Consider the following 27,489-nt stretch of genomic DNA (forward strand, 5'->3'; position numbering starts at 1 on the left):
GCCCGCGGCCGGAGCTGGGTTCCCTCCACAGACCCCATCGCGCGAGGCTCCGCCGGCCTTCAGAGGAGGCCGCGCCCGGCAGGCCCATGGCTGAGGCATCGCCGACGGTCACGCTGCCGGCCGTGGTGGAGGAGCTCCTGAGCGAGATGGCCACGGTGGTGCGGGAGAGCGCGCGCGGTGCGGGCCGAGGGCGCGGGCGCCAGCGGGTGGGCGTCTGCGGGGCGGGCCGTGGGCCTTGCACCGCCGGGAACGGGAGCAGGGGAGGCCGGGCGGGTGGGCTCCCGAGCCCGCAGGCCTAGAGGAAGGTAAAAGCTTAAGTTATTAAACGTGCCGGCACTCCTTTTTCTCAAAATCTGTTAACTTTAATCCTTTCATATACTTTATTCAGTAAATATTTTAGGGCCACAAAACCCAAATGCATTGGCAGTGACTGGAGTAAATCTGAATATTGTGCAAGTACCTTTTTTCCCCTCGGACCAGCAGAGGATGCTGCTGACCACGCTCACCGAAGCCACCCAGAGGCTCGGCTTCTGTTCTGACAAATGCCTGACTGATTGCAGCTACTCCACCAATGTAAACATGGCCATTGAAGAAATAGCAGATTAGGCCTCAAAACTGCCTCTGCTTATTCACTTGGCTGGCTTTTGTGTTAAAAGGACTGCACTTTTAGAGGGTTTATCTTGAGTTACTGCTTTTAAAGAATTGAGAAGAGCAAGCCAATCTTTTTTCTCATTTCAGTTAAAACTAACGCAATATATATGCTTAAAAGATTAGGCCAGCCAGGAATTCAAACACCTTCCAATCCCAAAAAGGGTAGGTAAAAAGTCAGCCTGGTGTCAGCTCAGTGGTCGCGGGAAGTGCGCCTTGTCCGAGGGCGTTGGTGCTGCGCGCGGAGACCGGTTTGAAGACCGCCCCTGACCCTCACTCAGCTCGGCCAGGTGGCCGCTGCCGTGGAGGCCGGCTCATTTTCAGCAGAACTGTTTTCTGCTGTTTAAAAATCTGCGCTAGATAGTCATACTCTTCCTGACCACCCCCTTTCAGTGGTAATATTTTTTAGAGCATTTGTGTGATGTGAAAAAACCTAGTCACAACTGAGCCATGTAGGAAGCTATGATTATTTTTCCTTTCCTGTGTAACTTCTCATTTTCCTGGCGTTACAGCTGTTGTGTGTACATTTGCTTCTTTAATTTGCCCATCATCAGTGTTCTAAACCTGTACTCAAGGTGTTCAGACGAATGAGATGTTTTATCAGTTTCATTTTCCTGTGGAAGTCTGTCCTAAAGTCTCCTGACTTGCCCAGATACAGACGGGCTGCTCTCCAAGCTCTCTCCAGAGCTCCCTTCAGCATTATTACCCCGGGAATTCCCATTACTGATGGTGAACCTTATGTTCCTACAGTTTTCGTTTTCTTTGCTACTTCATTTTACTAGTATAGAACCCATCACTGGAGCAACTTTCTGAAGGAAAAGTACATGAGATGTACTTTTTGAGGTTTTACATGACTGAAAAATTTCTTTTTCTTTCTTAGATATGGTTTCTCCCTGTCATTATCCTAGAGCAGTGGTTGGCAAACCACGGCTCACGAGCCACATGCGGCTCTTTGGCCCCTTGAGTGTGGCTCTTCCACAAAATACCACGTGCGGGCGCGCACGTACAGTGCGATTGAAACTTCGTGGCCCATGCACAGAAGTCGGTTTTCGGCCTGGGCGAGTCTATTTTGAAGAAGTGGTGTTAGAAGAAGTGGGGGTGTCGGTCGGGCGTTGGGAGACACAGCGCAGGGGAGGCACCCGCGATTCATGCAGGAGTTGAGTGAGCCAGTCAGCAGTCTCATTGTGCAGTTGTTAGTGCTAGTCGCCTCTGCAAATCGAGCACGGGTGACGAAAGTACCTACTCGAAGCATAAAGTTAACTGTATTTTCCAACCAGCTGCAAATCCTACAGGTATTTTTGTCATCAATTTAAGAATTGTAATTATTTTGTGTTGGTGGCTTTATTATTATAAAATGAAACCTTTTTTTAGGTGCCCTGTTTGACATGGCTACAAAGAAGAAGCAAAGAAAAACGGAAGACGAAAACCGTGAATTTACAGTTGAATGGACCGATACTTTCGCATTTATTCAAAACTTAAATGGCCTTCCAACCTTTCTTATTTGTCAGGAAAAAATTGGCGCACAACAAGAAATCAAATTTGGAGAGACACTTTACAACTAAACGTGTCATTTAGTACTAAATATCCTGTCAGTGATGCAAGGAAGAAAGCAGTTGAGGAACTTCAGCAGAGTCAAGAAAAATCAAGTTCTATATTTAATTACTAGATGCAATCTTCCAACAATGTTAATATTGCATGTTTTGTGGTTAGTCAAGAGATTGCTAAGAGAGGAAAACCATATACAGACGGTGAATACATTAAAAGTTGTTTTATAAATGCATCTGAAGAGCTATTTCGGGATTTTAAGAACAAAGCAGATACTCTAAAAAAAAATTAAAGAGTTACCATTGTCTGCTAAAACAGTGAAAGATAGAACAGTCAAAATGTCTTCGAATATAACCGACCAGCAAGTCAAAGATCTTTAACTGGTTTCAGCTTTATCAATAGCAGTTGACGAGTCTTGTGACATAAACGATACAGCGCAAGTTTCACTTTTTTTACGATTTATTTCATCTACAGGTCCTAAAGAAGAACTTTTAGGATTATTGCCACTCAAAGGTCAAACACATGGAGAGGATATAGCAAATGCTGTAATTGAGTGCATTGAAAAACATATTCCACTCAATAAAATTGTCTCAATTTCAACAGACGGGGGGAAAAGTATGACCGGCATAAGAAACGGGTTTGTTGCTATTTTGAAAGAAAAAATGAATCACGAGATACTTACCATTGCATCATTCATCAAGAAGCGCTTTGTGCGCAGACATTTCCAGGAGAAATTTGCAAAGTTATGGAATTGGTGATTAACATTATCAACTCCATTATAGCTAAAGCTCTTAATCATCGCCAATTTAAAGAATTTTTAGTTGAAATGGAGAGTGAGTACGCAGATCTTCTGCTGCATAACAAGGTACGTTGGTTATCAAGAGGAAACGTTTTGAAAAGTTTCGCTTTCTAATTAACAGAAATTAAAGTATTTCTCCTTGAGAAGGGTGTTCACTATCCAGAACTAACGAACGATCAGTGGATCCAAAAGTTTTATTTCATGGTAGACGTTACCTCTCATCTAAATCAGCTTAGTCATAAACTACAGGGGAAAGCAAACACAGTTGTTTCGATGTTAGAAGTTATTGCATTTGAAAACAAATTATCTCTTTTTGCTCAAGATTTTGAAAGAGAAACTTTGATTCACTTTCCAAGCCTATTGAAACATTGCCAAGAAAATAATTCTGATATTGACATTTCCTATTTCAAAACAACACTTAAATATGAGGGAAGCTTTTCTCAACAGGTTTCAGGAATTCAGAAACAGCAAAGCGACGTTAGCCTTTGTTAAAAAACCTCTTAATGCTACTGTAATAGAAATAAATTTTTCTCCCTTTAATATTGACATTGGCAACTTTCAAATGCAATTGCTGGATTTAAAAAACAAAGAATTGTGGAGCTCGAAATTTGAATGTCTTTGTGATGATATAGAAATATTGCAGAAAAACAAATGTGAACTTAGTTCACAGCACAAGTGGTCTGCTTTGAAAGACCTGGAGAAGGAAGATATGTTGATTTTTAAAACCTGGAATAGTATTCCTAACTCATATAATCAACTGAAAAAACTAGCGTTTGCTGTTCTTTCCTTATTCGGGTCTACATATTTATGCGAACAATCATTTTCAAACATGAACCTTATCAAGAGTAAATTGAGAAATCGTCTTATTGATGAGAACCTGGAATTGTGCCTAAAATTAAAAACAACAACATACAAACCTGACTTACCCAAACTTTCCAAGGAGATGCCTTGTTCACATTAGTGTTTGTCAGTCATTGTCATTTAATTTTATGGATATTGTAAGGAATTTAATTTTCTCAATAAATAATATAGTTATTAAGTATGATATCAAGTTTTATTCAACGTACCTATAGTTTAAGACTTAAAACTTTAAGTAAAGTTTATTAAGTTAATTTTAGGGAATGTTGTGGAGTGAAAGAAGATGTAGGGTCGAGGATTGAGAAAGGTATGTTGAGGTGGTTTGGACATATGGAGAGGATGAACAAAAGGAGATAGACGAAACAAGTGTACAAGACAAGTGTGGATGGGAGAGTTGGAAGGGGTTGACCTCAGCGAACGTACCTCAATCAGATTGAGGATGTTTTTAGCAAAGGCCAACTTAGGAGTACCCTAATTAAGTTAGTAACAATGTACCTACCTATATAGTTTAAGTTTAAAAAATTTGGCTCTCAAAAGAAATTTCAATCGTACTGTTCATACTTGGCTCTGTTGACTAATGAGTTTGCTGACCACTGTCCTAGAGAGTTTATGCATTTTTATTTATTTACTTATTTTTTAGTTTATGTTTTTCAAAAAGTCTTGTTATTGTTTAGTGGAATATTGGGACGGAGTAAAATTAGATACATAAGCTCAATTTTATGTTTGTGGTCACTGGTTTAATATGATTAACTTTCTTTCCATCCCTGTTTTACAGTTCCTGATGAGCATCTATTATTGTAAGTATATATCTTATTATGTGTGTGGGGTTTTAGTCATTAATGTATTTTAAAAGCCAAATCCTTTCTCTTTTTTTAAATCTAAAAAATAAACTATGAACAATATTTTTGACATGATTATTAAAAACCCATTTCAAGTGAATAGCCAAAACCATATTTGATTGTACAAGGCATTCCCACATTGTCCTGTATAACACTTTGTTTATGAATGTTTAGAAGTGTAGCTGTTACAAGAAATTAGAATACCTATCTGCAAGCAAAGACAATATCATTATTTGTAGATGATAGAACTACTTTTTTAAAACCAAGAAAAAAAGTGAAGTTCAAAAATATAGACTCTCAATAGCAACAAAAAAGTGAAAGCTACCTAAAAATAAATAATATTTAATTGCATATGTGCACTTACACGTAAAGTCCATAAGAGCCCTGGCCAGTGTGGCACACTTGATTGGGCATTGTCCCGTGCACAGAAAGGTCGCTGGTTTGATTCCTGGTCAGGGCACATTCCTGGGTTTCCTGCTTGATCTCCAGTAGGGAACATGCAGGAGGCAGCCGGTCAATGTTTCCCTCTCATTGATGTCTCTCTCTCTCTCTGTCCCCTCTCTTTCTCCCTACCTCTCTCTCTAAAGAAAACAATAAAAAAATCTTTAAACTGAAAGCCCACAGTATAATAGTAATCATCTTAGGGGGAATAAAAGAGATAGAATTTAGAGAAGGGCTTTAAACTTTTGTTTGTTTCTTAAATTGTTTGTATAAAGATTATATTTTAAAGAACTCATGATTTGACACAGAATTATCCATAGAAAATCTCCATATGTTTTTTCTAAAAAATTTTTAGAAAAAATTACTACTTTTAAAACAAAGAAAAGAGGCAAATACTAAAAGAATGCAATCTACCAAAAACTTGGGGGGAAAAGGTAAATCTTACTAGTGGTCATAAAAATATAAACTAAAATAATTGGATAACTTTCCATCTATAAAACTGACTACCACAGAAAAAAAGGTTGGTAAGAATGTTCCAGATGTTGGCAAGAACACGGAGAAAAAGATAACTGATACCCTGCCAATAGGAGTGTAAATTGGAAGGTAATCTAGCAACAGGCAATAGGAGCTTTAAAACATACATATTCTTTGATCCAGGATTCCACTTATAAGAATGTACCCAAGGAAGTAATCATGGATGTTCATAAAGATTTTGCAATGAACATATTCCTCCATATTGTTTATGGTAGCAAGAAAAAAAAAAAGGCACAGAAAAACCCCACCAAACAAACCTGGAAATAATCTCATTCAGATTAGATTTAATAAACTAATTATCCATAGTTACAGTTTGGGAAAAATTAATTCATCTTTACAGTGGAATTCTTTGTAACTGTTAAAAGTGATAAAGAAAAATATTGCTTTCAAGAGATATTCACAAGCCCTAGCTGATTTGGTTCAGTGGATAGAGCATCGGCCTGCGGACTGAGTCCCGGGTTTGATTCCAGTCGGGGGCACATGCTTGGGTTTCGGGCTCAATCCCCAGTGGGAGACGTACAGGAGGCAGCCGATCAATGATTCTCATCATTGATGTTTCCATCTCTCCCTCTCCCTTCCTCTCTGAAATCAATAAAGATATATATATATTTTTTTAATATATTTTATTGCTTTTTTACAGAGAGGAAGGGAGAGGGATAGAGAGTTAGAAACATCTATCAGCTGCTTCCTGCACACCTCCTACTGGGGATGTGCCGGCAACCAAGGTACATGCCTTTGACCGGAATCGAACCTGGGACCTTTCAGTCCGCAAGCCGACACTCTATCCACTGAGCCAAACTGGTTAGGGCAAGATATATTTTTTAAAGAAAGAGAGATATTCATAATATGTTACAAGGTAAACAAGGCAGGTTAAAATTTTTATTAGATCCATTTTTAAAGTTAACTGTGATTACCTCTAGATAAAGTTATCACCAAATTTTTTCCTTTGTCCATAGATAATCTCTATATGTTTAATGTAGGAATTTGAAAAACTATTCCCATTCCAGTAGTTTTTTTTATAAAGAAACTAGTTTGTCGGAAAATGAAGAGGTTAAACATTTTAATTTTAAAGTCTTAGTAGTTTCTATCTTATTCTATGTCAATGCATATGGATTCTTCAAAACATTAACTTTTTAGCCCAGCCAGCGTGGCTCAGTGTTTGAATGTCGACCTATAAACCAGGAGGTCACAGTTCAATTCCCAGTCAGGGCACATGCCCAGGTTGCGGACTTGGTCCCCAGTATAGGGTGTGCAGGAGGCAGCCAATTAATGAGTCTCTCTCATCATTGTTTTTTTTATATATATTTTTTTTTATTGATTTCAGAGAGGAAGGGAGAGAGAGAGAGAAATATCAATGATGAGAGAGAATTATTAATCAGCTGCCTCCTGCACGCACCCCTCCCCCCTGGAGATCAACCCAAGCAGTGCCCTTGACCGGAATCGAACCTGGGACCCTTCAATCCGCTCTAGAGTCTAGCCACTGGGCCAAACCAGCTGGAGCTCATCAATGAGATGTCTATCTCTCTCTCCCTCTCCCTTCCTCTCTGAAATCAATAAGAAAAAATATATTTTTTAAAATAAATAAAACATTAATTTTTCAGTTTTAGTTCAACCCAATCATTTTATTTTCCAGTTTATAAAAATAATCCATACTCATTAAAAAAAAATGTTCTTGGAAAATAAAACATAAAAAGCAACACCAGTCATACCACCCAATGATAATCACTATTACATTTTGATTTATTGCCTTATGGTTTTTAAAAAAAGGTTTGAGATAATTTTAGTTTTTTTAAAGAAAAATTAACACAATTGAGAGTTTCTAAATATACAATTTTGTGTGTATCCTTTCTCACCTAATATAATAATTTTCCCACATAATTTTTTCTGATATGTAATTAACAGCTGAATGGTTGTTTTTTTTAAATATATTTTATTGATATTTTACAGAGAGGAAGGGAGAGTGATAGAGAGCTAGAAACATCGATGAGAGAGAAACATCGATCAGCTGCCTCCTGCACACCTCCCACTGGGGATGTGCCCTCAACCAAGGTACATGCCCTCAACCGGAATCGAACCCAGGACCCTTCAGTCCGCAGGCTGACGCTCTATCCACTGAGCCAAACCGGTTTCGGCTGAATGGTTTTTATTACAAGTGAAAAAGTACAAATATAACACCTATCTGATGGTCAAACATGAAAAGTTATAATATGGGGTTGGTGAGAATGTGGAGAAAAGAGAATTCTCATACAAGGACTGGTGGAGGTGCTATTTCCACTGTGGAAAGCTATTGGCAACACCTATTAAAATTGAAATATGCATATATCCTAAGACCTAGCAATTTGCTTTTACTTATATACTCAGGAAAAATTATCGTTTATGTGCACTAAGGGACAGGCACAGGGAAAATTGAGTATTATTTATAATAGTCTAAAATGGAAGTAATCAGAATGCCTATTGATAGGATGCTTATAAAATAAAAGTATTTACATGTTACTTTTATATATATGTATAATGGAATATTATTCAAAGGGTAATTAAAATTTAAAATTTTTCTTTTTTGTTTTTTGTTTTTTGTTTTTTGTTACTCCTCACCCGAAGATATTTTCTCCACTGATTTTCAGATAGAGTGTAAGGGACGGGGGAGCGGGACAAAGTGAAATAAAACATCGATGTGAAAGAGATACACATCAATTGGTTGCCTCTGGCACATGCTGCAACCCAGAGCCAGGGATAGAACCTGAAACCCAGGTACATGCCATTGACCAGGAATCGGACCCGAGACCTTTCAGTGTGTGGGCCAACCTTCTAACCATTGAGCAACCATTGAGCCAGGGCAGCTTGCATCATTTTCAAAAGCATGTTGAGTAGGAAAAAAGTTACCAAAAAACCTACAATGTACCTTTTGTTTTAACTTATAAAACAGTATCACATATACCATGTTTGTTTGTGTATATATAAAGATACATACACACATACTGTATATAATAAAATATAAAAACATTAATAGGAAAGAAACCAACAAAAGCTTATGGTTGTCTCAGGAATGAAGGGAAGTTGGGAAGAAGAATAGGAAGCACTATGAGGCATAAAGAGGGCTTCTTTGTTTGTAAATAACATGTTAACATTTATTCTGGGGGATTGATTACATTGATTTTGCTATATTATCTTTTTTCCAAGCTAAAATGAATAAAAATTTTTTGAATGTTGCAAGTGATCCTTTGGGCAAATTACTGAGGTGAGTTTTAGAATCACAGTCTAACCTGAAACCTTTCTATTTCCCAGGCTGAAGTTTGTCTTTGGCTCATCAGCCCTCCAGGCCTTGGACCTAGTTGATCGACAGTCCGTCACTTTAATCTCATCGCCCAGTGGGAGGCATGTTTACCAGGTAGAAATCTAGAGATGGGGGTTATCTCAACAGAAATCCCTTAGGACAAAATGTTTTCAAGAATCTCTATGGAAGCTGGTGACCAGCTTTAGGTATTTCCTAATTGTCCCACTACCTCTGACTGTGAAAAAGGAAAACAAAATATACCTTTGTACTAGCTATGGCTGGGTGACTAAATTGGTTGGAGTGTCATCCCATACACCACATGGTTTTGGGTTCCATTCCCCGTCAGGGCACTGGTTTTCTTTTTTTTTTATATAGCCAAAGTGCTTTAAACAGGAAGGATCTTGACATGAGTTTTTCCCATGTCTTTTAGTTTCAGATTTTTTGTGTGTCAGTTCCAGTATCTGCATACACTTGACTTGCCCAAGTGGACTTCTAAGTGTCCTCTGGTTCTTCAATCTAGTTATTAGTTAAAATATTTTTTAATGTTTTTATTGATTTTAGAGAGAGAGGGATGGAGAGGTATAGAGCAAAACATCGATAAGAGAGAAGCATCGATTAGCTAACACCTGCACTGCCCCCTACTGGGGATCGATCAAGCCAGCAACCTAGGCATGTGCCCTGACCTGGAATCAAACTGGTGACCTCTTGGTTCATGGGTCGACATTCAACCTTTGAGCCACACTGTCCAGTCTAAAATCTTAAAGATTTTGTTTGAAATATTGCAGTTATTGTTGACTTTTTGTTCCTCCTAAAATTACCATGACTTGTTTAATTTTCGTTATTTACATCCTGTATTATATTACACTAGAGTCTCGGTGCACGGATTTGTGCACCAGTGGGGTCGGTCCCTCAGCCTGGCCTGTGGGGATTGGGCCGAAACCGGCTCTCTGACATCCCCCGAGGGGTCCTGGATCGCAAGAGGGCGGTTCTCAGGTGACTGCACCCTGGAATCGAGCTCCCTCCTCTCTGGTTCCGGGTGTGTCACCCAAGAACTGCAGCTGCCAAGTCACTGCAGCTCTGCAGCTCCTGTGTTGAGTGTCTGCCCCCTGGTGGTCAGTGCACATCATAGCTACTGGTCAGACAGTCGGACAGTCGCTTAGGCTTTTATATATATAGACTAGAGGCCCGGTGCACAAAATTCGTGCACGGCTGGGGGGGGGGTGTCCCTCAGCCCAGCCTGCACCCTCTCCAATCTGGGATCCCTCTCACAATCCAGGACTGCTGGCTCCCAACTGCTCGCCTGCCTGCCTTCCTTATTGCCCCTAACCGCTTCTGCCTGCCAGCCTGATCACCCCCTAACCACTCCCCTGCCAGCCTGATTGATGCCTAACTGCTCCCCTGCCAGCCTGGTCATCCCTAACTGTCCTCCCCTGCAGGCCTGGTCCCCCCCAACTGCTCTCCCCTGCAGGCCTGGGTCCCCCCCAACTGCCCTTCCCTGCAGACCCAGTCACCCCCAACTTGCCTCCTCTGCCGGCCGGGTCACCCCTAACTGCCCTCCCCAGCAGGCTTGATCGCCCCCAACTGCCCTCCCTTGCAGGCCTGGTCCCTCCCAACTGCCCTCCCATGCTGGCTTGTGTCCACATGGGGGCAGGATCTTTGACCACATGAGGGCAGCCATCTTGTGTGTTGGAGTGATGGTCAATCTGCATATTACTCTTTTATTAGATAGGATAGAGGCCTGGTGCATGGGTGGGGGCCAGCTGGTTTGCCCTGAAGGGTGTCCCAGATCAGGGTGGGGGTTCCCTTGGGGTGTGGGGCAGCCTGGGTGAGGGGCCTGTGGTGGTTTGCAGGCCAGCCATGCCCCCCAGCGACCCAAGCAGAGGCCCTGGTATCTGGGATTTATTTATCTTCTACAATTGAAACTTTGTAGCCTGGAGTGGAGCCAGGCCTTCTGCTCGCTCCGTGGTGGCAGCCATTTCTGTTGGGATTTATGTATCTTCTATAATTGAAACTTTGTAGCCTTAAGCGGAGGCCAAAGCAGGTCAGGGCTGCAGAAGCTTGGCTTCCTCCATTGCCGCGGGCAACCCTAGCCTCCTGCTCTCTCCAGCTCCGTGGCTGCTGCCATTTCTATTGGGCTTTATTTATCTTCTATAATTGAAACTTTGTAGCATTGAGTGGAGGCCTGGGCCGGCAAGGGCAGGCGGAAAGCTTGGCTTCCTCCATTGCTAGGGAAACCCAAGCCTCCCTCCTGCTCTCTGGCTGCAGCCATCTTGGTTGGGTTTATTTGCATATTCCCTCCTGATTGGCTGGTGGGCGTGGCTGGTGGGCATGGCTGGTGGGTGTAGCAGAGGTATGGTCAATTTGCATATTACTCTTCTATTCCATAGGATTGCTTTATTTGTCAGGAAAATGCTAACCTCCTAGAATTATGGCTGTCAGCTTGGACTTTGAATCTTATATACACCCTCAAGTTAACTTTAATGGTTTCATTGCATTGTAATATAGTAAGAATTTGGCTTACTGAAATGATAAAAGTTGAATCAGATATTGCCTTGATACCTGCTAGTTATTTTCCCATAGTTCAACCTTCTAATATTCTTCCTGTCCTCCAGGTATAATTGTAATTATGCTAAAGTCGCCATTAAGTTCTGGTCACTTGAGTTGTTTTTTTTATAAACATTCTTGGTTCACCTAGGAAGAGGGGTGCATGTCAGGAAAGGCTAAGTTATGCTGTTGTAACAATGACCCCAAAATTTCAAGGGCTTACAGTTTTATATGTCATTCATGCTGCAGATCCATTAAAAGTCAGTGCAGCTCTGCTCTAAAATATTTTCCTCAAGGGTCCCAGTTGGTGGAGAAGCCCTCCCTATGTAGACCACTGGATCTCACAGCAGAGAAAAAGAGGACATGGGATGCATCAATTTTTACGTTTCTGCTTGACTACTCAGTTTACTGGCTAAAGCAGGTCACATAGTCAGGCTGTACTTAATAGGACAGGAATGTATAATCCTCTTTCAGAGAGAGGCACCAAACACAGAGAACAATAAATACACAGTTTACCAGTGAGTGATGGCCCTCTAAGGTGGGTCACCCTCCTTAGAACCTCACTGAAGCCACAGCAAACTTCCTCCAAGGGCCATTCCTGCATGTCCGGCCATGGGTCTGAGTGTCCTCTTCTGCATGTTTTTTTTAAAAGCTCTCTCCTTCTCAGGGTCAATTCCAGACTATAAGTGGGAGAGCTGGGAGCAGTTCCCATAAGTCATGCTTCTATTGAAGGGTAAAGGAAGTAGATGATCTCTAAAGTCAATCTCCAGTTCCAAACATTTCTAACTCAGATTTTTGCCTGAATATTGGGTTCATTAGTTGTTCACTGCTAGATAAGGAAGGAGCAAATTCATAATTTGCTGTCTCTCTATGGTATTTACTGCCTCAGGTGGTTAAACATTGTATTTTTAGTCTTAGCCAGTCTTTGAAAGGATCAGACAAGGGAAACTAGAATTTCTCCCCCTCTGTAAATCACCAGGCATTTATTTATTCAGCATAATCCAGAGTATTCTGATAGTGGACCAGTCAAGTCAATGTGGAATTCCAGGGGCTTATTCTGAACTTTATATCTAGAGAGAAGAGGTAACAGGTGATAACTAAGGCTGAAGAGATCTAATGTTTTAATCATTGGTAATACTTTGGAGACCCAAGAATTATCATGTCGCTGCTGGGTGTTGGTGGGTTTTCTTTCAGGAAAAGAGTCTACTCTAATGCTCTCCCTTAAGTTTTCCAAGACAGCCCCAGCTGGTGTTGCTCAGTGGATAGAGCATCGGCCTGGGGACTGCAGGGTCCTGGGTTCGATTCCAGTCAAGGGCACGTGCCCAGGTTGTGGGCTCAATCCTCAGTGGGGGGAGTGCATGAGGCAGCCGATCAATGATTCTCATCATTGATGTTTCTATCTCCCTCTCCCTTCCTCTCTGAAATAAATATATTAAGTTTTCCAAGACACACTAGGGAAATTCCTCCACTGATACTCAGTGATATAGGTGATACGTTAAAAACATCTCAGTGCCTCATGGGAAAGGATGTGATTTTTTTGATACCTAAGTTGTCACTGAGGCTGAAATCTTTAATGGGTATAGTAGGTATCTTCTTATCCAGTCATTGGCTATTTCTGGCCAATCTAGCAATCCCTAAGGAATTCTGCTGATTTGCTCAGAAAACTGCAGTGACATGGCCACACTGAATCACTAGACAGAGCACAACCCCTGAACACTGCTGTTCTTTGGCTGAAGCCTTACCTGTTGTGTTATTTTTTGTGGGGGAGAAAGAGGAAAGAATCCTAGGAAGGCTGGCATTCTTTTTCAAAATAAAGTCCTGGCCTTTTCATTTAGATTGCTATCTTGAGCCTAAAACTAATTTTGAAGCCCTGTGGCAGATTCCTAAGTGGCATTTCATGGTGAAATAACCCTCAGGATGTTTCTCCTTCCCTTGGATACTGATTTTACAGTTCCAGTTTGGAAATTCGCTGTAGGGATGAAGCTCTCCACGTTTTTGTTTTGGGCTGTTTGTGATAGACTTAATTAAACAAGTGACTTCTCCAGTAAGTTGGTCACAGATGCATCATATTTTCCCTGTGCATCTCCCTTTTGGTCTCTTGATTGCCAGCAAGGCTGTTTGTTTTGGACAGGGCCTCTTCCCACCCCTCGCATTCTATGCTTCCCTTCCATCCTGCTGGATGGTCTGGGCTTGCCTCTTTCGAAGACCTCCATCCTGAGCAGCCTAGTCATCCCTTTTGCAAAGTTCTTTATTTTCTCTGCTCTCAAATGTTTTTCAAAAACCTTTTCCCACTTCTTTCTGAAATCTTTTTGCGCATAATCCAGAGTATTCTGATAGTGGACCAGTCAAGTCAATGTGGAATTCCAGGAGTTTATGTTGACCTTTACATCTAGAGAGAAGAGGTAACAGGTGATAACTAAGGCTGAAGAAATCTAATGTTTTATTCATTGGTAATATTTTGGAGACCCAATAATTATCATACTCTCTGTTTTTAAATATATTTTTATTGATTTCAGAGAGGAAGGCAAAAGGAGAGAGAGAGATAGAAAAATCAGGTGAGCGAGAATCATGGATCAGCTGCCTCCTGCACGCCCCCTACTGGAGATTGAGCCCGCAACCCAGGCATGTGTCCTTGACTGGAATCGAAACTGGGACCCTTTAGTCTGCAGGTTGATGCTCTATCCACAGAGCCACAACAGCCAGGGCTTATCATACCCTCTTAAGGTTGTGGTAGAAACTTTAGAAATTCGCAAACATGCTGTGAAACACCATAGGTTAAGTAAGAAACACCACAATAAAAGGTAGATGAAGGAGCGCCTCCCCCCCCCTTTGAGGTCATCCCCTGGAGTTGGCCCTCTGAATCACTACATAGAGGAAAAAAGTGGTTTTGTGTGGATTGTTCAATTAGCCTACAAGTCCTCAGTTTCATTGCATACAGTCCTCAAGGAGAGAACTCTGAGGAGGAGGGAAGAGTCTGCACACAGGGAAATTGAGATTCCACTTTTTTTTTTGCAAAACGTAACTGCAGTTCTTCCAGTGCAATTTGCAGAGTAACTCTGAGTCATCAAATAAAGTCAAGGGAAGGAGGCAGTTTCCAGCACACCTTTAGAAGTTTGATCCCATCTGTCTTTCTCTTTCTAGGTACTTGGAAGTTCTGGTAAAACATACACATGTTTGGCTTCTTGTCATTACTGTTCATGTCCTGCATTTGCCTTCTCCGTGCTCCGGAAGAGTGACAGCCTACTGGTGAGGATGGCGCAGTCTCTTCCCACTGCCATTGAATTAGGAATGAAACTGGTAGCCCTTACTTCATGGCTTAAAAGTTGTACAACATGGGAATTTTACTACATGTTGAAACAACTTGTTTATTATCTTTGACTTCAGTTAGTCACGTCTCTTGGGTTTAACCTCCCAAAATGCTATGTCATTTAATTTTATAAATACATTAACCCCAATTTTTTACTGAAAGGGTCATGGACGAAGCATTGGGGAGGACAAGATAGTCCTGAATGCTTGGCACTGAAAAGTTGGCACTGGGGAATTAGGTAACCCAGTAAATGTATGAAGCAAACTGGAACTAAGTTGGCAACTTTCCATGTCCCCAATTCCAGCCATGAGGTGTTTCTTCCCACTGCCCATAAAACAGCCTGGCACTAGCCATCTTGACTTCCACCTTAGGCAGGAGAGCACATTGGTGCCTTTGCCTATTTCATAGGAGTCCAGAGCCTCGAGCAAGGAAAAGACATACAACTCTTTATTCCAAGGAGAAAGCATCACTCATCTGACAGTAGGTAGCTATTTTTTAAGTCTTGCCAAAGAAGAAAATTATAGCATCCATTCCATTCTTACCCTTTGTTTTACACTCTTTTTAAAAAATATATATTTTATTGATTTTTTTTACAGAGAGGAAGGGGAGTGATAGAGAGTTAGAAACATTGATGAGAGAGAAACATCGATCAGCTGCCTCCTGCACATTCCCTACTGGGTATGTGCCCGCAGGCAAGGTACATGCCCTTGACCGTAATCGAACCTGGGACACTTGAGTCCGCAGGCCAACGCTCTATCCACTGAGCCAAACCGGTTAGGGCTGTTTTACACTCTTAACTTCATTAAACATCTTGGGAACTCGGTAGCAAATTGGGTATCCCATTGTACGAGAGGTTACATTCATAGCTGATGTGCCATAGGCTTATTTCACCTGTAAAGTGACATGATTAAACGGGGCCCCCTTCAATATCTAAAGCTGCATTGTGGGTTCAGTGATATAAGGTCCAACATAGATCATCTCCCCAGAGGTGGGTACAGGCTGGTATATGTGAGGGTTCTGCCAGCCCACCTTTACCCCTCCACCCCCACCTCATCCCCCAGAAATGTAACCGTGGTTAAAGAAGTAGACTAGATTCTGAGCACATGGTTAAAATGGGGACAAGAGCTGTTCTCAGGAAGTAGCTGTCAGGTTTAAATGAAATCATGTGAAGCACCTAATAACACTGCTTCAGGAAGGCTATTCTTTGCTATTAACAGCTTTCTGAAGGTAAGGAAGAAAGAACTATGACTCAGGACTCAGATGAGGAGCCTGTTGTGGTTATATACCTGTGCCAGCCTGTTTCCCACAACAGCAGGCTAAGTAAAGCTTCCTTTGTGCCCTCTGACTTCTAGAAAGATTACATCTGTCTCAGCTGTCTCTGCAGTTTTTAAGCAGTGCATTAAAGGCCCATAGTCTGTGTGCCCCACTCCTTTCCTGCTAACCGTAATGGTAGTGAGAGGCCTCAGTTAGCCTGGCCATCCCAGTTTCTAACCGGTCTGTGTGTTTTGTATTCCAGTGCAAGCATCTCTTAGCAGTTTATCTTAGTCAGGTTATGGGGACCTGTCAGCAGCTAAGTGTCTCGGATAAGCAATTGACGGACATGTTATTGATGAAGAAGAAACAAGAAGCATAAAAGGTACAGGCTATCATTATCTTTCAAAATAGGAGTACCAACAAAAAGTCCACTTAACCTATGGTTCATAGGGAAGAGAGGTGGAATAGATCCAGAAAGTTGTTACTGCCCCTTTTTGCTTCTGGACTATAGGAGGCACTACGGTTGGAACCCAGGATGTATGTATGGTTTGAAGCCCTGTACAAGTCTCCTCATGAAAAATCTGAACCAGTTTCTAAGCCCCATGGCAAAAAGTTTCCTAGATGGAATCAAGTATTTTAGACTTAAATGAAGCCTCATACCATGTCTTGTCCACAATTAGATTCTTAAGTAACTGAGGTACTAGTAATTTTTAAGAGGTTGAAATGCTAGACAAAACTGAGTAGGATGAAATGTAGATGAATAAGTGTTAATTCTTTACCTTGGGTTCAGAAAATTATTCTGCAGCAATGAAAGATCAGAACAGAGATGTGGTCAAACAGCAGCACGTATAAAAAGATTTCCTGGGGTTCTGGTTTCAGGAGCTTCAGATACCTGTGGTGCTGGTGCCAAAATAGCTTCAGTGGGCTGTATTGTTAGAATGGTAGTAACTAGACCAACGGAAGTACTGGTTTTGTCCTACATGCATTTCTGATCTTTTTAACAAGCCAGATGAAGGGACTAAAATCCATGTCCTGAAGGAAGCTAAGGATACTACTATGGATTTCTAGTCTGAAGAAGAAAAGGCAAAAGAGAGACCAAGAAGAGAGTTAGGAGGGAGGAAATGGGACTGTTTGGACCCCAGGAAAGTGCAGACTAGTTATGATGGATGGAATTGAGACAGATTTCAGTACTTTACAGGTACAGCTGTCTGTCCACAGCCAAAGTGGGATCCTTGAAGGACAGGAATTTGCTGTAAGGGTTTATAAACCTGCATTGTCTTTACAGGATATTGCAGAAGCAACTGAAGCGGTGAACAAACAGATGAAAAAGATTTTACAGCTTAGGAAACCTCAACCCTATGCTCCCCAAAGCACGAGGTGCTAGTGACTGAATGCTGCATGAGAAGGCCACGATATTGCAGTCTTCTGTGGTTGGCAGAGCCTCTTGTTACAATGAGGTGTGGCAGATAAACTAGGAAGATTTTTCTGCTACTTGGGAAACTTCAAGTGGGTATAAGCTTCTATTTTTAAGCAAACTTTAAGATAAAGAATAGAAGGTACATGCAGCTCTGTATTACAAGCCAATGCAGCACCCTTAGCTTGATTTCTTTACTTTTTTTTTTTTAACTTTTTCTTTATTTTTATTTCACCCAATATACATACACAATTGTATAATTTTACTTAGTAAAAATTTCACACTTGGAGATCCAGCAAGTTGGCAAAGCTTGAAGTTGGTAGAGAAGTAAAATTCACTACTAGCTCTAGGAAGGGGAAAGGGAATCTGATAGAAGAAGGATCCCATTTCTCTAGTTTCTTTCTCTAGGGTTGTTTGCTATCTATGGAAAAGAATGCTATCAAAATGTTATCTGATGGTGTTCTACTTAAGAACTTACAAGAGTGTCATTTCCCTAAATTAATATAGCAGTTTCTTGATCAAAGAGTTATACTTTTAATTTTCCTGGTCTCCTTCCTAGAAATGAGTATACATTTTTAGTATGTCCACCTTTTATTTTTCCATTGCCTGTAAGTTTAAAAAATATTTGTATTATAATAATTCACAGTGTTTCACAGAAAAATAGTTTTATTCATTTTCTACCATGAAAAAGGCAGACTTTAAAAAAACAAAACATTATTTTACAATCCATTCAAGCTGTCAGCATCATCCACACAGTGAGATCATCCAGACAGGACCATATGTGTTTGTCAACCCTTGGAACCTACTAAATAAGTTATATATGTGGTAACTCCAGGGAGATGCTCAAAAGAGGCAACTCATATGCTTGTGAGGCATACCTGTCTTTCACGTGAGGATAATCCAGTCATGTCCTATCCCTTTGTTTATTGTGGATTTGTGCCTTTTGAAGAGGACAGAGTCCAGGTCATAGGCCCATGTCGAGAGCAGGCTGTGTCCCCGCCTGCCCATTTCCACTCTTGAAGACATTTGTCTGGCAGAGAACATACCTGGAGATGAGTTTGTGAAAAGTATAGCGGAAGTCTCGGTTCCTGTAGGCATAAACAATGGGATTGACAACTGAGTTGGCATGTGACAGGAGAATAGCCATATTCATTGCCCACTTGGGCTTATCCTTAGCCTGAGCTGGCTGAAAAAGGGTGACACAGTTGATGGCATGCACTGGTAGCCAGCACACAGCAAAAATTCCCACGATCATGGCCAGGGACTTAGCAGCGTGGATCTCTCGCTGGAGGATGGTCCTTGAGTGGTCCATCAGCTCAGTGCGCTGAAGCTGCCTGCAGGCCACCATGAAGATCTTGATGTAGATCACCAGCATTATGAGCAGTGGGGGCAGGACACACCCAAAGAAGTTGAAATATACCATGTAGCTCATGGGGACCACATTCTCAAAAAGACACTTCACAAGGCAGCAGCTTTCATTCATGGTTCCATCCCAGGGCTCTGTACAGTTGGTGGCACTGTCTTTACTGTTCCAGCCCAGGAAAGGGGTCAGTCCAATGCCAAAGGCAAGCACCCAGAGAACAGCAATGACTCTTCTCGCTTGGGTCCCAGTGACCAAACTCTTATATCTGTTCAAAAGAACATCATCTGTTACTGTCATTTTATAGTTCTCTGCAACCAAAGTCCAGAATCTCACCTCTGCTATTGTTCCATGGCCTTTATTGCTAACAGCCGCTAAGGTTCACCCTCAAAGGGCACCATGGCCTTTCACTCTCAGCACTAAAGACACACAAACAGGTATGAACAGCTTTGCTCTACAAGTTCAATAAGAGTTTCATTGACTTATTAACTCACCTCTGTTTAGTGGCAAATTATGGTCAACGAGAACAAGTGTAGAAGTCTTAAAGGGTATTTTCTAATTACCCAGATACTGGTCTTCTATAAGGCACTGTTCTAGGTGGTTGAGATACACCAGTGGACAGAACACACAAAGATCCCTACCTTTAAAGGGACTTACATTCTAGTAGGGGAGACAGATAAACAACAAACATGAGTTAGTAAATTATGGGGTATGGTAGAAAGGTATACGTGTAATTTTTTTTTTTTTTTTTTTAAGCAACTTAAGGAAAATCAACTGGCAGGGACAATAGTGAAAGAGGTCTGTTAAGGGACACTTCGGTGACAAGGTGACACCTGAACAAAAGCCTGAAGCAGTGAAGGTTGGCCCTTGGAGTCAGCACTGCCTGGTGGCTCTGGTCAAGAATCCTTCTGGTCTCCCATAAATACACAAGAGGTTTGCCTTGAACTATGGCAGGAATCATCCCTGAATACCTCTACTGGAGAACACAAGTCTGGCAAAGTCCCCATCTCTGCTAGCAGCAAAGTTGATAGGAATTGGGAAATATCTTATCAAATACTAACTTTTAAGTAAGTTTAAACCATTAAATCTTATTTAAAAATCACTAGAAATCAGAATATACATTTTAGATATTTTGCTATAAAGTAGTCCATATGTGGCTTATAGCAAAGCTATAAATTTAGCCATTAATAACTGCTCCATAAATATGTATTCAATGTAATGTACTGAATAAGTGAAATAAAATCTTTCCTTCTGGGAAGGAAATTTGGAAATAGTTAGATACACATTACTTTAAGACTTGTCTATGGAAAATGTCCAATTTTCTTTGCCTGCAGGATCAAGCCCATACTTTTCAGCATGACCCACAGAGCCCTCCAGGCCTCAGCCTACATACCCAGTGCCTGCCATTGCTAATCAATGGCTCATCTGGCTCAGGCTGCTCTCAATATCAGATAAAACATGTGTTCTTGTTTCAAGGGTCACCTCCTTTTCTGATCACTTCTCAGGTAGTGGTGGCCAGTCCCACTCTGGCCTCATACACACACCGGTTATAGAACTTGTTTTATCTGTTACATTTGTCCTCTCAATTAGAATGTCAATCTCTGAAGGACTAGGGCCTTGTACCTTTATATTGATATTCCCAGGACTTAACACAGTGCTTGGCACATAGTATATTCTTAATAACATGACCATTATGAATACAGTCCTTATTTGTTATCTGATTTGTTACCAAATAGCTTTATTTTTTTAGTCTAATTTTCTTGATTTCAGAGAGTGGGAGAGGGAAATAGAAACATCAATGATGAGAGAGAAGCATTGATTGGCTGCCTTCTGCACACCCCCTACTGGGGATTGAGCCCAAAACCCAGGCATGTGCCCTGAATGGGAATTGAACTGTGACCTCCTGGTTTATAGGTCGACGCTCAACCCCTGAGCCACGCCAGTCAGCTTTATCAAACAGCTTTAAAACAAGATTCTACTTATTGAGAATACCTGGTTCTGTGCCCTGGACAAGCAAAACTAATACAGTTTGCTGAAGAAGTTAACTGAGATCTTACCTCATAATTGGAAGTGGGAGTGATCTTTAATCTCTTCTGCTCCCTATTAGAGCAGCAGTGGGCAGTTCAGTTGTGGAACCTTTACTACAGGAAGACCTGGGCTTAGTGGCTCACTGAATTTTCCTTGGCCAATAAATCCACCCTTTCTGCTTCCTTCCTCATTCAGGAATGTAAAGCGGTTCCTTAAAAAAAATGTCATTCTTGGCCATTGCCTCACCTAAGATATGAAGAATGCAATTAGTCCCCGCAGGATAACAAGGGATCCTCTAACGTCCAAGCACTTAGAGCAGTGGTTCTCAACCTTTCTAATGCCGCGACCCTTTAATACAGTTCCTCATGTTGTGGTGACCCCCAACCATAAAATTATTTTCGTTGCTACTTCATAACTGTAATTTTGCTACTGTTGCAACTTCTCGTGACCCACAGGTTGAGAACCGCTAGCATGGTCGCCTAAGACCATCGGAAAACACAGATATTTACATTACGATTCATAACAGTAGCAAAATTACAGTTATGAAGTAGCAACGAAAATAATTTTATGGTTGGGGGTCACCACAACATGAGGAACTGTATTAAAGGGTCCCGGCATTAGAAAGGTTGAGAACCACTGACTTAGAGTCATAGGACTTTAGATCCATGAGGCAACCTACTTCCGTGACGGCCCTGCTTCACTCCTTTGTTGTTTATAGGACTCACCTGTGTTGAATTGGGTACAGCTAAATACAGGCCAGCCCTGGGGAATGAATTATATTTGGAGCATGCAAATCCTTTGGTCTGTAATGGTTGGTCGTAGATAATTCCGGCAATTAAAAGAAAGTGCTAGGATACTCCCAGGAAATATTTTACTTTTTTTTAAGATTTTTAAAAATTGAATTTTAGAGGAAGGGAGGGGGAGGAGGAGAGAAACACTGATGTGAGAGCAAGATATCAATCAATCAGCTGCCTCCCTAACGCCCCTATGAGGGATCGAGCCCGCAGCCCCGGGCATGTGCCCTGCTGGGAATTGAACCAGCAACCTTTCCGTGCACTGGACAATGTCCAACCAACTAAGCCACACCTGCCACGGCAGATTTTACTTTTGATAAATGGAGATATTCAGGAGGAGAGTTCCTCCCCCTGCCCCTACCTTTCTGCATTTGATACTCTCGTGAGAGGCTATGATGCTTAAAGCTGCAGCATTCAATTTGTGACCAAGAGGGACAAGCGTGAAGACAAAGCCAATGGCAAAGCAGAAGGAAGGAAAGAGCCCAGGTCCTTGATGACATCTTTGAACCACTACACCAACCCTAGAGCCATCACGACTCCATGGTCTAGTTCAAGAGAGAAATAAATGTCTTGATTGCTTAACTACTGCTCCCTACCTGCAGCTAAAGGGTTCTACAGACTGGAAGGGACTTTTATCTCTAGTGCAACCTCCCTTATTTTACAAATAAGGAAACAAAGATATAACAGCAATATAAGAACCAAAGACCAAAGCTAAGTCAGGACTTTCAGACCTGTGTTCCTTGGACCACATTATGCTGCTTATTTTACTTGACTTTTTTTTTTTTTAAGGAGTATTAGGCACAGAGTACTCTGTACACATAGGGATCATGGAGTGGCTTCCCACTACAGTTCAAAACAACTGGAATCCAACCACATCTGAACTTGTCAAAAGTGCTGGATCCTGTCCAGCTAGTGTGGCTTGGTGGTTGAACATAGACCTATGAACCAGGAGATCACAGTTCAACTCTCAGTCAGGGCACATGTCTGGGTTGCAGGTTCAATCCCCTGTAGGGGGTGTGCAGGAGGCAGCCAATCGATGTTTTCTCATCACTGTTTCTATCTCTTCCCCTCTCTGAAATAAAAATACATAATTTTTTAAAACTGTTGGATCCTACACATGTGAAAAACTAGAATTTTATGCTAATTGTCTTAGATAAGAAAAAGCAGCTGATTCCATCAGGGAAGCAGGTAGTCAGTTTTCTGTGACTCCCAGTCACAGCCTTTCTTCCCTCATGGTTCACTATTTTATTCCCTTGTATTATGCTCTCTTAGGCACAATGAACATAATTATAGCCCTCAGGGGTTGTAAAGCTAATAGAAAAGACAGAAAATAAACAAGTAAACACACAAATATGTAATTACAAATCAGAATGAATTTGGCCAAACCAAAATGAATAGGATGCAGGTAAGAGAAAGACAGGAAGACCTTGGACATCAGATAGCAGAGCTAAAGGTTGAGGAGTAAAACATTTGAAAGATGGAGAGAAAATTATTTCAGGCAGAACATAATGTGTAACACTCAGACAGGAAAGGATTTTGCTTTCTTAAACAAAATGTGAATGAACCTAAGATGAGGCTAGGGCCAGCTCATAGCATAGGAAGGGATCTGGATTTTTTAAAAATATATTTCTATTGATTTCAGGGTGAGGAAGAGACATAAAAACATCAATGATGAAAGAGAATCTGATTGACTGCCTCCTGCACCAGAGCCCCACTGAAGCCAGTCCTGCTCAATAGGGTTGACCTCTGCACAGCAGATCCTCCACTGTAGCCAAGGACAGTCTTCACAACCAATCAGCCTGGGCGGGTGGAGGGGTGGAATAAATCTCTCCCGTTGATGTTCCAACAGCAATAAAGGCTCAACTACAAGAGATTGCACACAGCCCATGTTGGGGGGATGGCACCTGAAGCACCAGCTATATAAGGCTACTCTACTAAGACAGATGTAGCAGCTCTACCTAATACATAGAAACAAACATGGGGAGGAAACTAAGAATAAAAGAGCAGAACAAGCAATCTACTAAATGCAGACTTCAAAACACTTTATAAGGGTGCTCAATGAACTTTCGGGAAGAGTAGATGAACTAAGTGAGAACTTCAACAAGAGTTAGGAAATATAAAAATGGAGATAGAAAACAAAAAGAACCAGTAAGAAGTGAAAAATACAGTAACTGAAATGAAGAATACATTACAAGGAGTCAATGAAAGAGTAGATGAAACCAAGAATCAAATCAGTGATTTGAAAGATAAGGAAGCAGTAAATACCCAATCTGAACAACAAGCAAAAAAAATGCGGGGGGGAATAGTATAAGGGACGCTTGAGACCACATCAAGCATACCAACGTTCACATTGTGGGGGTGCTGGAAAGAGAAAAGAAAGCAAACCTTTCTCAAAAAAATGATAGAAAACTAGTTCCCTAATCTGGTGAAGGAAATAGGACATACAAGTTCAGGAAGGACAGAGGCCCACACCAAGACACATCAAAGCCCTGGCCAGTTTGCCTCAGTGGATGGAGTGTTGGCCTGCATACTGAAGGATCCTGGGTTCAATTCCAGTTGAGGGCATTTACCCAGGGTGTGGGCTCGGTCCCTGGTGGGGGCCATGCAGGAGGTAGCCAATCAATGATTCTCTGTCATGATGTTTCTATCTCTCCCTTTCCCTTCCTCTGAAATAAAAAATATTTTTTAAAGAGACACATAATTAAAATACCAAAGGTTAGAGACAATCTTAAAAGCAGCAAGAGAAAAGCAGTTAGTTACCTACAAGTGAGCTCCCATAAGACTGTCAACTAATTTCTCAACAGAAACTTTACTAGCCAGAAGCGATGGCAAGAAATACTCAAAGTGATGAAAAACAAGGACCTACAACCAAGACTACCTAGCAAGGCTCTCATTAAAACTGAAGGAGATGCCCAGCCGGTGTGGCTCAGTAGGTGAATGTCAAACTATGAACCAGGAGGTTATGGTTCAATTCCCAATTGGGGCACATGCCCAGGTTGCAGGCTCAATCCCCAGTAGGGGGCATGCAGGAGGCAGCTGATCAATGATTCTCATAACTGATGTTTCTGTCTCTCTCACCCTCCCTCTTGCTCTTTGAAATCAATTTAAAAAAATTTTTTTTAAACGAGAAATAAAGAGCTTCCCAGACAAGAAAAAGCTAAAGGAGTTCATCTCCATCAAACCAGAATTAGAAGGAATATTAAAGGGAGTTCTTTAGAAACAAGAAAAAGGGAACATAAATATGTATAATGAAATAACAATATGTACCTATCAATAATCACTTTAAATGTAAATAGATTAAATGCTCCAATCAAAATACACAGAGTAGCTAAACAGATAAGAAAATAAGACCCATTTATATGCTGTCTACTAAAGACGCATCTCACAAAAGACACAGCCTAAAAGTAAAGAGATGGAAAAAGGTAACTCATGCAAATACAAAAAAGAAAGCTGGGGTAACAATTCTTATACAAGACAAACTTTAAAATAAAGGCTATAACAAGAGACAAGGACCCAACAATTCCATTTCTTGGTGTTTATCCAATGAAACCCAAAACACTATAACTCAAAAAGACATATGCATCTATATCTCTACTGCAGCATTGTTTACAATAGCCGACATATGGAAGCAACCTAAGTGTCCATGAATAGATGAATGGATAAAGTAGAAGTGGTGCATATATACAAATGAATGACTAAGCCATAAAAAAAGAATGAAATCTTGCCATCTGCATCAACATGGATGGACCTGGGAGGTACTGTGCTGACTGAAGTCAGAAAGAAAAAGATAAATGCCATATGATTTCACTTCTATGTGGAATCTAAAAAAGCAAAATAAGTGAATAAGCAGAACAAAAACAGACTCATAAATACAGAGAACATTTTGACAGTTACCAGATCAGAGGGGACTGGGAGGGATGAGTGAAAAAGGTGAAGGGATTAAGAAGTACAAATTGGCCCTAGTCAGTTTGCTCAGTGGTTAGAGTGTCAGCCCTTGAACTGAAGGGTCCCAGGTTTAATTCCAGTCAAGGGCACATACCTCGGTTGCAGGCTCAATCGTTCTTGCCCAGCCCCAGTCAGGGTGTGTGCGGGAGGCAATCAATCATTGTGTCTCTTTCACATTGATGCTTCTGTCTCTCCCCCTCCCTTCCACTCTCTAAAAACCATTGGAAAAAATATCAGGTGAGAATTAACAACAACAAAAAGAAGTACAAATTTTTCTTTTATTGACTTCAGATAGGAAGGGAGAGGGAGATAAACATCGATGATGAGAGAGAATCATCGATTGGCTGCCTCCTGCACATCCTACACTGGGGATCAAGCCTGCAACCTGAGCATGTGCCCTGACCGAGAATCAAACCATGCCTTCCTGGTTCATAGATCAGTGCTCAACCACTAAGCCACACTGGCTGGGCAAGAAGTACAAATTGGTAATTACAAAAGTCATGGGGATGTAAAGTACAGCATAGGACATACAATCATCCTATCTAATAAAAGGGTAATATGCAAATTAACCATCACTCCGTCACGAAGATGGCGGTGCCCATAGGCACAAGATGGCGGCGCCTAGTCCTCTCAGCCCCACCGGAGTCCCTCAGTCCCAGGGGGGCAGCCGCTGAAAGCAGGCAGCGTGAGCGGCCTGGCGGAATGCTTGCTTCGTTGCCACGGCGACGAGGTAAGCTTTCTGTGCCCAGCCACGGATGGGCCTCTGGCCAGGCTGGGGCACAGAACACTTGCCTCGTTGCCCCAGCGACAAGGCAAGTGTTCTGCACCCAGCCACAGATGGGCCTCTGGGCCACGGAGAGCCTCTGGGCAGTGGGCGCAGAGCAGCCAGGCCCCGCAGAGAGCTACTGGTGCATGGATTTGTGCGCAGGGCTACTAGTTAAATTATAATAACTGTATGGTGTCAGATTTATCAGGTGATCACTTTGTAAGTTATATAAATGTCTAATCACCGGGTTGTACACTTAAAACTAATGTACATCAACTGTAATTGTAAAATAACCTAAAAAAATATTGAAGGAAGAAAAAAAAGCACATAATACAACCAGAGGGGGAGAGAGGGAGAGAGAAAATGCTGACTTGGACCATGGTGATAGCAAAAATATGCACTTTGGAGGTAGAACCAACAAGTCTTGAAGATGGATTGGATGTAGGAAGATGAAGACTCAAGGACAATTCCTAGGGCTTTTTCCTCTGATTATTATTAACATTTAATTAAACTGAACCAGTGTTAAAGGAAAGAGTGGGTTGCAAGGAGGTTAGGATCAAGAGAATGGTGGATGTTAGTATCTGGAGGAAAAGGATCAGTAGAGAGAGGAAAGATGCGGAAAAAAGGCAAGATTACTAATAAACTAAGAATGTGAGGATGTGGAGTCCAGGGCATGTGTGGAGGGACACTTGCCTTCTGTGGCAGAAGGAAGAAAGAGAACAGGACCAATGCAGGGAGGGTAAGTTGGGTGGGGACCAGATAAGGCCACCTGCTATTGAGAGCTGTGATTCCCTCAGACAACCATGAAGAAAGCCATTGCCTGAAGGAGAGGAGGAGCCTAGCTGTCTCCAGGAGTGGAAGATGGAACTTGCTGGAAAATATAGTGGGATGCCTTGTGGTTTTGAGGGTTGTACAGATTTTGTTCTTGACAAGTTGCAGGCTGGACCATGGGAGTTGGAGGCGGGGAAGAGTGAAAGAGACTGCAGAGATGAAAGACTGAGCCAAGCACAGAGCACTCAAGCCGGATGGGGGTGCAGTGGGCAAAACGATGGTGGCATTCGGGGGTGGCGGCATGAGAGGTGGGCAGCGTGTTTGGACCGTGGGAACTTTAGGAAAGGGACACTACTCTGGAGAGTAGAGAG

General features: G+C 41.7%; 2 protein-coding genes across 2 annotated transcripts in view; one reads left to right on the plus strand and one right to left on the minus strand.

Moving 5' to 3' along the window:
- ZSWIM7 (zinc finger SWIM-type containing 7) lies at nt 1-20,780 on the plus strand. Its single transcript, XM_080677136.1, has 6 exons — nt 1-177; nt 4,626-4,647; nt 8,947-9,049; nt 14,621-14,725; nt 16,303-16,422; nt 17,326-20,780. Exons 1-5 carry the CDS (start codon nt 87-89, stop codon nt 16,417-16,419), a joined length of 438 nt encoding a protein of 145 aa, XP_080533262.1. The 5' UTR covers nt 1-86; the 3' UTR covers nt 16,420-16,422; nt 17,326-20,780.
- The window catches only part of ADORA2B (adenosine A2b receptor), a 26,093-nt gene continuing 16,290 nt past the window's right edge, over nt 17,687-27,489 (minus strand). The window contains exon 2 of the mRNA XM_080677133.1: nt 17,687-19,082. Within this exon, the coding sequence (XP_080533259.1) occupies nt 18,419-19,082 (664 nt within the window). The 3' untranslated portion in view covers nt 17,687-18,418. The remainder of the gene's footprint in view (nt 19,083-27,489) is intronic.

Source organism: Plecotus auritus (assembly GCF_963455305.1).
Source record: "Plecotus auritus genome assembly, chromosome: 7".
Classification (NCBI taxonomy): Eukaryota; Metazoa; Chordata; class Mammalia; order Chiroptera; family Vespertilionidae; genus Plecotus; species Plecotus auritus.